Here is a 10,067-nt window from a genome sequence, read left to right as displayed (position 1 = left end):
CTCTAGAGTGCAAACAATGTTAACTTTGTTGAGTTCAGGGAGTAATAGTAATGGTAACGATTTTTTATTTTCTTGATCTGTTAGAAATTGAATAAACGAAATATTAAATTGCATATTGGGGATCTGTAGATTATAAATAATTTGGATGGGTTAGTTTCAGGGTGCAACGATAGTTGTTACCTCTGCTTCTTTCGCGATTTGTTAGAAATTAAACGAATAAATTGTTTGATCATCTTCTTAGGATCTGTAGAGAGTAAACAATGCCAATTCCGTTAGCCTCAGGGAACAACAACAATTGCGTGGTTCGTGACTTGTTTGAAATTAAACAAATGAAATATTATATTAAAATTATTGGGACCGTTAGAGTATGAACAATTCGATTAGTTTTTGGAATCAATATGAACGTTAGCTTGTTTAGTGATTTCTTGAAAATTAAGTAAACAGAACTTGAAGTCAAAGTACGTTCTCGAGTATAATAATTCGTTGGGATTAGGAAGCAATAAAAGTAATTCATTGTGTTGTATCAAGGTATCTCTAATGACGTGATCATCTAGTGTCACCCACGTGGGAAAGTTTTAAAAACGTTACACAACCTTTCTCAGTATTTGATACATTTGTTAAATTTGAGCTTAATTATTTTTTCCTATATTTCGAAGAATTATTCAATTCTTCTTCCAATCTGTCACCTATGGAAATCGTTTCGGTGTCACTGGAACAGATAAACACGGCAGAATTTCAAGCGTTTCTTGTAAACGTCTACGATTTACGAAGATTACGTTTGGTACGTGACCTATGGCAGAAACACAAGCCACGATGTTATCGCATTGCATGTTTTCTTCGTCCTTGGCTCATTAATTCTGCTCGATTACATTTCGAATAACAAACTAGAGAAGCTTGTTTCTAAAAATGTTTGAAATAAATTTCAAAGAACACTTCATGCACAAAATTTCATTTTAATTATCGCGCCTATCTTCTTGTAATTTTACTCAATTTCTCACATTTTCCATTGCCTACTGCATATTCATCATTTCTCTCTCGTGCTCATCTTCTCGTTTCCAACTAATCAATGTACCCTTTCGTTTTGTTTCTTTTTTTCTAATTTCTAATTTAAAAATATGACGACGCTTCCGTGCTTTATCGTCATAACGTCACCTAATGCGATTACAAACTAACAAAAACTGTAAAACGTTTCCTGGTTCGTTTCACGTCAGTCATTCCATAGAGCGTGAAGGACACCTGTGGCTTCACTGATGATTTAATCGCTTTCAAAAGGGTGACCTGGCGACAATGCAAACACGATTAAAATTTCATTCGAATTATAATTATAAAATTATAATTATAAAAGAACTAAACATCCATACACGTGACCAAGGTCGTGAAGAGATTAATAATGACATAATTTGAATACTCGACTAGTCGAATTATATTCCTTGCAAAATAATTCGCTAAATATAATTCAACTAATCAAGTATTCGAATTACATTTCTTGTAATGTGATTCAGTGAATATAATTAAAATACAGGCAAATTTGACGAGTAATCGCAGACCTGCGTTTAACAAGATAATCGCTGTCGATAATTTGATTTTAACACAATTTTTGTGTAAAGCTGACGAATGGTATAGCGATTACGCACCTCGTACGTGCTTCGTTTGCTAAGTCGGACACGTACATGCACGAAGAATTTATTTGTCATGCCGCTGTTGTCTCCGATGGCATTGATGAATATTCGACATAATCTCGTGAAATGTCTGTCAGAGATGTTTCAAAAAATAACTAAATAATGGACAATTGTTTATCCTCTACTTGACGTATAGAAAATTGTAGTTTAAATTATAGAATTAAACGTTTCAAAATGAATATACATCGATTGAACCGTTGAAATTATTCTAGATTTTAAGAGTTCTACAGTTTAAATAGAAAACTTTATAAAAACGTTCGCAAAGCTAACACACGAGTAAAGCCACCGTGTAAAAGTGATCGAAGAAAGTTCCAAAGATAATTGCTGTCTAAAAGTCTCCATTAAAATACATAGTACGTAAGCGTTTTCCGTGAAAGAATACGCAATCGATAAATGAACCGTTGTCAATCGATGTACTGGAAAGTCGCACGCGAAATTACGTAAAATACGATTTGTTGTTTGCATAAGGTGATAGCAAAGCGGAATAACGAAGCGAGTTTCTCACGCGTCCGGGTCGCCCTATCAGGAACGAACGCGAAGGCGCGGTAGTTTTCTCTCGCTTTCGTCACATGGGACCCGTCACAAGTTAATTTCAGACAAGAAAGTTGGACTCTATGATGTCACGGTTTGCTCGTTTGCTTTCACCTGTCCCGATGTTTGGCTCTCCTTCGATCACGCATCGTAAAATCTTCGTCGGGGTTCGCGGCTGTGACGGCAACGCTCGCGTTGATCTTTCTTCGAAACCACTTGGACATTTTAGTCGGATGGGCTGAACAAAAACACTTTTACACTTTAGGGTCCTGTTATATTCTTATCTTTCATGGAAAAATGCTCAAACATATCTTCTATTACGATGCTTCTATTATGATTTAACTTTGTTTACATACTGTTGGAAACTGCATAATCGAACGTTTATCGTGGTATTTGTATTTGTAACTTCGAAATTCATGAATTTCGAGAAGTGTAACATGTATGATATTATTATCGATGTTTTAAATATTTTTGGGTGTATACACATTCTCATGGATTTCCCTGTATTTTTATTTCCCATAGATGCATAAACAACCGCAGTCTATTGATAACTAAAAGTCACACGGTACCCTTAACTACAAAGAAAGAACATTTTCAAACACCGAGTTACTCTAATCTCCTCGTTTGCAATTCATGGATCCGAAAAAGATTCGTCAATGCCAACATACAAGCACGAGGGACCCACTCTAATCGCACAATACCTGGTTGTAGTAATCAGAGCGTGACTCCTGCGTTGAATAAAAAATATCCCACAGAGGGATGACGTGTGTAACGATTCGCAGATATATTGCGTCGACCTCGGGCGCAGCATGATCTCGATACGTGTATAAATTACTATCAGAGGTCACGGTCGTGCCGGTGACCGAAATGGAGTCCATTGCAAAATGCTCCGAGCCACGCAAAAGCTCTTGTTGTCATGCTTCACTGTCCTTCTTTTTTGTTTTTTGTTTTATCTTTAATGGAGATAGCATCGCTTTCTCCACTTAGAGACGAGAAAGTCTTTCTGCGAAACCTTCCAACTGGCTCCGTATTTGCTCTCGCAGCGATTGATACGCTATCAGTCGAGCAATGTTTTCTTATTGGGAATTTTCATCTTCGGAAAAAAGTTTGATATATATTTTCAAATCGACTCGTTAGTTAATTTCAGTGTTCTCCTCTCAGTCCATTGCATATAATTTGTGAAAGTCTCTAACTTCGCTGTTTCTTTCTAACACACGATATTCATTCCGCTGCCACGAACAATCTTTTATTCTCCCTTCTCATTCTACCCCTAAATTATATTCTCATTCGCCAATTACTCATTATTTGAATACGGACTCCTTCGACTCGAGTCCACTTGCGTAATTACTTCACCGTTGCTTCATCTGTTTGCGTTTACCTATAACACATTGTTCCACATTCGTGGGCGACTTTAAAACCCGCGGCTCGCACTTTCGAATTTTCTTCGGTACAGTTCGTGCACGCCTGCGATTACGCACGTTCCAATCGCTGAAGAATTCGCAACTCGCAAATTCCTGAAAGATCGTCGTTTACTCGAGGGATTTCGGAACGCCGCGTAAAATTACTCCCGACATGTCTGGATGTTTTCGAAAGGTGCAATTTACCTTTGCGTAATTTACGCACACGCGCCGCGATACGTTCGACGTGAGCTCGGTCACGTTTCGTTCGCGTTTCACTTCTCGAGGGTCTTCTTTCGTGCCCGCGATCGTTCTTCTGCGTATCGGGCATAAAGTGCACGGTTGTCGTTCTTTATCGGCTGAATAGCTCGGGTTGCGAAACTTGTCGATCGAAATACTAGTCGGTGACTAATAATCGTTGAGCGAACATGTATTTTTATCTTGCGGTTCTCCGAGAAAAACAGCGCTCGAAGGCTGAGCAATCTTTACGATGAAACTGACGCAGTCCAATTTGATTTATAGCTCTCTAATACGCGGTTAACTCTGTCATATTTTGTTTTATTTAAATATTCATTGGTGGTAGTAGTTGTTCGTCTATTTGTGTTTTAAGTGTATTAAGAATTTCTGTGATTAATTTTCTGTTCGTAGCGGTCAGCATGATTGCTTCGTATTTAATTGTAGACGGAGGAAAAGTCTCCCGGGCCTATTTCTCAACTAGAGGCGCTGGCGTTCCTGTAATTCAAAGTTTGGCGCCCGCGTAACTCGATTAGTAGCGCGAAATTAAATAATGACTGTATCTATTATACGATTCTCAAACAAGTTTACGAAACACTACCTACATGAATTTTACGTAAACTATCGTGGGATAATTAACTCTCGAGTTGACGTGTCACTTGGGCTACACAATAAAATGCACAGGGTTCAATTAAAAAATTCAATATGCACTCGACACCATACAATATTTGCCTAAAACATTTATTTATATTTTGAATCATTTAGGAAGTAATTTCTGAGTATACAAACCTACTGACGTTAGACATGATATCATCATAATTAAATATATCGTGTATTATAATATCTACGTTTTATTCACCGAGGTGTTTGAATATTGCAATACGGATCAATTTTACAAATATCCTCAGTTAAACGAAAGACTCTGATTTTTAACCGATTTCGAAAAAGGAGGAGGTTACTCGATTCGACATGTGTATATATATTTTTTTGTTCTAATTTATCTCTCTTTTCAGGCACTGTCGGTGCTACCCGTGCTGTTATTGCTGGGAGGCGTTTCGACTCAATGTCTCACAGGCAATGACAGCCCCGCGATGATGAATCCCTCTTCGAAGAAGGCGTTGACCGACGCCAGATACAACTTCGCCCTCGACACCATGAAGAAAGCTGCGACGTTGGAGCAGCAGGGCAACATTTTCTTCAGTCCTCACAGTATTTACCAGGCGCTGTCCTTGGCGTACTTTGGCGCTCGTGGCACCACGGAGGAGGCCTTGAGGAAGGCTTTGAATATCCCCCATGATCTGTCCAAGGTCGACGTGCAACGATATTACAGCTTCGAGAAATCCCTCAGACAACTCAGCTCTCAGGTAGCCTTCACACAAAATTCACTAAATTACTATGATAAAATAAATAATATCGAATGTATCAGCGAATAATAAATAGTACGGTACATTAATAATTAATCGATAGCCGATCGCTGTAAGAATTGATAATTGTAGTATTTATTATTCAATAATAAATTCCGTACTCATTTATTTTATTAAGGTGACTCGTCAAGTTTTCTAATAGGAAGGTTGTCTGGAAAGTCAATGCCGATTTTTAGTACGCGGTACAGGTCTGAATATATCTGAATGGCTGAAAACAAATAACATATGTACATTCCTTAACAGGTGGAAAGGTTGTGGAACAAAATGGTACATATATAATTCAATAAATATATGTACATCAAAATTCAACTATGTCTTTGAATTTTACTTAAAAATAGGCATGAACTTTCCGGACAACCTAATATTTTTATAGAGTGAAAGGAACGTTGTCAAGTGTCGCCGCAATTATTAAGAGTTTATCTTTTTTCGTGTTTCGTTTAGAAAAACGAGACACCCGACTACGAGCTCGCGTCGGCCAACCGTTTGTGGATAACGGACAAACGTAAAGTCAGGGAGTGCATGCTGGACTTGTTCGGCGATCAGTTGGAGAAGACCGATTTCCAGACGGATCCAAACGCTGTTCGCGAGCGCATCAACGACTGGGTCAGCAACATGACGAAGGGAAACATTCGCGACATTCTTCCTCCCAACAGTATACAGGAAAACACCGATCTGGTATTGGCGAACGCTGTCTACTTCAAGGGCTTCTGGCAGAGCCAGTTCGACCCAGCCGAATCGAAGAAGGACCTTTTCTATAGTTCAGCTTCCCAAAATTCGATGGTCACGTTCATGCACCAGAAAGGAGTCTTCAATTATAGTAAGTTGATGCTGATACAAATCGTGTTAAATCGTTTCGGCTGAAGATATAGAATAACACAAAAAATAGAGCAAAATGCAGAATATGATGGCATGATATAAAAATAATACATCATAATATAGTGTAGGACAGTATAATACAGCACGATACAATGTAATGCATAACGATACAGAATAATACCGTCTTGCGTAACAGATAGTGCAGCATGAAACAGTATAGTATAGAATTATCCAGAATTAAATATAATAGTGAGCTTGTTTTGCTCTACGCTGGATCTTTAATTATGCCTCGCTCTTTCGGTGGAAATACACTTTACAGAGTTAAATTTGTCATAGAATATACGTTTTAAAATATGCCCGCGTATATCATTTATGGTGCACACGGCACGGAAAATGTTAAAATTCGCAAAGTTATTTGAATTTGAATTGACACGAGAAGAAACTGTTTCGAGCTGTTCAGCACTTGAGCAGTGCAAGAATTCGAGTTTCGGAACAAAAAGCAACCTGTGTCGCGAGAAAGAGTGCAACATAAGGGAAACGTATGGTTTTTGTAGTTCGCTTAGGTGAAAGTGGAATTAAGGCCGAGAAATTGTAGAAGTTGTTGCAAGGCTTGCTGCTAAGCGTCGCAGACAATTATTTTTAATTTATGGTAATTGAACCGAGACGCCGGGGCTAAAAATGATCGAAATCGGTGGTCACGCGTGGAATTAACAATTTAGGGCACGTCTCATTAGTCGAACACCTGCAGTGACTCACAGTCAAATTCGTATACTGTATAGCAAAATATCTTCCATGAGTTTTATCTGGTAAACAAGTTTGGGAACGACTTACGAGGGAAGTTAGGCAATCGATGCATATCGAAAAATGTGTATTTCTGCAGAAATAAAGTTCATGAGAGTAAACATACAAAAAGATACAAGGATGTTTATAAATGAATAAATATATAAATTATGAGAAATAAAATATACGTTGAAGGATATTTAAAAGACAAGATATCTTTAATTTACATTTCTGTTCTTCATCTGTATGTATAAAAATATGAATTTGATACATGATGATGAATTTGAAGAATTTTATACATATACATATATATTCAAGTAAATATTGTAATTTGTTGGAAGTATTTCCTCGGAAAATATGGTAGATATCAGTAGGTTGAAATCAATAGGGCTTTAAATTTACTTTACAGACATGTTTCTTCTATAAGAACCTAAATTCCCCCCCTAAAAAGTTGAATATTGCATTTTTAAAGATATTTAAACGAAAGAGCATAATGTTTTGCAATTTTTGTACAAAATTTCTTGCAATAAAAAGATACTTTAAAAAATGATATTACTCCAGTTGTAGGTACATATAAAAGAAAGACACGTATTTAAAGTAAATTTAAATCTATTAACCCTATTGATTTCAGATGAAAACAGTGACCTCCAGAATGTAAGCAAAACAGCCCGATGGTAACCTCCTGATATCTTCCATACTTTCCGAGGGAATACTTCCAAAAAAATTACAATATTTACTTGAATATACCTACAAAATGTTCTCAAAGTTTCGTTAAATTATATACATTTCTTTCTTGGTAAAAAAATTCATGAAAATCATTAACAAAAAAGAAACCGTAGTCCTAAACGTATTTCCTCTTAAGTGACAATTTTTGAACTAACTTAAACTCAGTAGTAGGCAGCAAAAAAGTTAACTAGTTCCTTAAAGAGATCAATATGTTTGACAAAATTTAACACGTCCAACAATGTACGCTATAACGACCGAACCCGTCGTACCTTACTCAAACGTTGATTATCGATCTAATTCAACCAAATTATCCTTTTTCACCAGTGATCTCCGAGACGCTGGGCGCGCACATATTGGAGCTTCCGTACAAGGGCGATGATATATCCATGGTCGTGATGCTTCCACCGTTCGCAACCGCGAGGGCCGTAAACGGTGCCGACGGCGACGGCATGCGTCAGCTGATCGAGCGTATGTCCACAGCGGATGGCGCATCCGAGCTTCGCGAGATCCTGAGCAACGGTATGGACCCGCGCGAGGTCGAGATCTACCTGCCGCGATTCGAGATCGAGATGGATCTTCCGATGGGACCGTTTCTTCGAGCCCTCGGCGTAGGGGAGCTGATGACCCCCGGCGCCTCCGATCTGCGAGGATTCCTCCAGGACGGAGAGAGCCCGCTCCACTTGGGCGACGCGGTGCACCGTGCCCGCATCGAAGTCACCGAGGAGGGCACAACCGCGGCCGCTGCTACAGCTCTCTTCACGTTCCGTTCTGGAAGGCCGCTCCAGCTGGCCGTTTTCAACGCCAATCATCCGTTCATGTACTTTATTTACAACAAATCGATGAAGACAGTCCTCTTCAACGGAATCTATCGCGTGCCTCCTCCTCCAAAGTCGCAGGCTTAAGACGATCTGCTGCGTGACTTTCGTCGTTGTTCCTCGCTTGTCCTCGGTGTGCATGAAACGGTGCGAATCTAAGAGGTTTGCGTATCGATGGCCTCTCGCGGGTGGAAGGAAAGTTGGTTTGCTTGCCTTGTAGAGAACTAGGTTTGGACTCCAAACTTTGGAGGCCCTCGGTTTGTTAAAGAACACCCCGGTTTTTGGGTGTGTAACGAGTAGACCGCGGATCTTATGCATTTAGGATGTAAACTAACGTAATAAATTTGTGGTAAACACGACCAAAAGGGATCTGCACTTATGCAAAATGAGACAGCTATATTAACCCCTTAAATAAATATGCCCGCGTATATGTTATCTCCCGATTTCTCTGGGCCATAGTGAACAGGAAGGCAGGAAGTCCACGAGTCAGACTCGTGGTTACTGTTTATAGCCCGAATTTCTTACGAGTCTCACTCGTCGTTCCAGTCCAAAGGGGTAATTGAGTTGGAATATTTATTCTTATGTGATATATTAGAAGATATATTCTTTGTTTATAAAAATGCAAATTTTATTGAACGATGTATTGAGTTTGTAACGTGACAAACCAAGAGGACTTTTACAATCACGATGTTATTATATTAATTGGTGGAATATATTCAACATAAATTTTCCATATTGTATGTTTCTATATTATTGTACGTCATAGATGCGTAAAATCCGCGGTAATAAGTAACGTTTGCGGTACAGGGAGCAATACTATCTTATACATAGGTAAGCCTCGATTAGTCGATCTTACTTTTCATGTACATCATTGAACGTTTGAACAGTCTAATGTAGGATTTAGAAGAAAAGCTGAGCTCGACTGGTAGATATTGCTCTTTGTACTAAAACCACTTGTAGTATCGCATCGTAAACTGATTATGAGGGCACAAAGATTGTTGAGCTACTTTTTTTTAGGTATACCTGAGGCCTGGTGCTGAGTGTGACTTGCCCTGGATGCTTGTGCATGTTCAAACGTGCGATGATTGGTTGCAGCAGTGGTTCTTAATCACTTTAGGATCACTGCACAATTAAAAAAAGATTTTTATCCCTTTCAGGTCTATGGCACAACATAGAGAAGATCTTGGCACATTTTTTAATCGCGAATAATTGTACTTATGCCTGCTGTTGTTGAATGTTTTTGACCTTCTGCTTATGATCAATAGACTGTGTTTATGCATGCATGGTATACGGTGATATGAAAATTATGTACAAAAAAAAAATATGTAAAATGTGTACAAAAATTGTTAAAGGAATTGGATGCCCGTGAATGTGATTACGAATCATTGATATGAAGTATCGGTAAGAATTCAGATGACAATTAATAAAGTCTTTTTTATTATATAAATTAAAAATCCTCGATGTTGAAACTGCCATTATGTCCCTATTGATTTCTTTTTCAGCATATTCTATCGCTATCGTGTCTGCTAGTTCGTTCCCTGGTATCCTATAGTACTATTCGTTTCGTTTTATTTATTTCTGCGCATTTATTGAATATTTTTATTCTCCATGAGTCAGTTTTTTTCTTCTAATCCTTAGATCTAATTCTGTGCATATATCGTTAGA

The 10,067-nt window shown here is 38.4% G+C and overlaps 2 protein-coding genes across 3 annotated transcripts in view; one reads left to right on the top strand and one right to left on the bottom strand.

Moving 5' to 3' along the window:
* Positions 1–4,834, bottom strand: part of LOC128876415 (uncharacterized) — an 11,556-nt gene extending 6,722 nt beyond the window's left edge. Inside the window, exons 1-2 of the mRNA XM_054122760.1 lie at positions 3,815–4,834; positions 2,912–3,724 (exon numbers count right to left, since the gene is read on the bottom strand). Coding sequence (XP_053978735.1) covers positions 2,912–3,088 — 177 coding nt within the window. The 5' untranslated portion in view covers positions 3,089–3,724; positions 3,815–4,834. The remainder of the gene's footprint in view (positions 1–2,911; positions 3,725–3,814) is intronic.
* The window catches only part of LOC128876414 (serine protease inhibitor 88Ea-like), a 13,327-nt gene extending 3,471 nt beyond the window's left edge, over positions 1–9,856 (top strand). For both annotated transcript variants that reach the window (XM_054122758.1, XM_054122759.1), the window contains exons 2-4: positions 4,855–5,205; positions 5,707–6,082; positions 7,912–9,856. In XM_054122758.1, the coding sequence (XP_053978733.1) occupies positions 4,855–5,205; positions 5,707–6,082; positions 7,912–8,489 (1,305 nt within the window). In that variant the 3' untranslated portion in view covers positions 8,490–9,856. The remainder of the gene's footprint in view (positions 1–4,854; positions 5,206–5,706; positions 6,083–7,911) is intronic.
* The last annotated feature ends 211 nt before the right edge of the window (positions 9,857–10,067 follow it).

Source organism: Hylaeus volcanicus, chromosome 5 (assembly GCF_026283585.1).
Source record: "Hylaeus volcanicus isolate JK05 chromosome 5, UHH_iyHylVolc1.0_haploid, whole genome shotgun sequence".
Lineage (NCBI taxonomy): Eukaryota > Metazoa > Arthropoda > Insecta > Hymenoptera > Colletidae > Hylaeus > Hylaeus volcanicus.
Note: the sequence above shows the minus strand (reverse complement) of the source record. Positions and strands in the feature narration are given on the sequence as shown.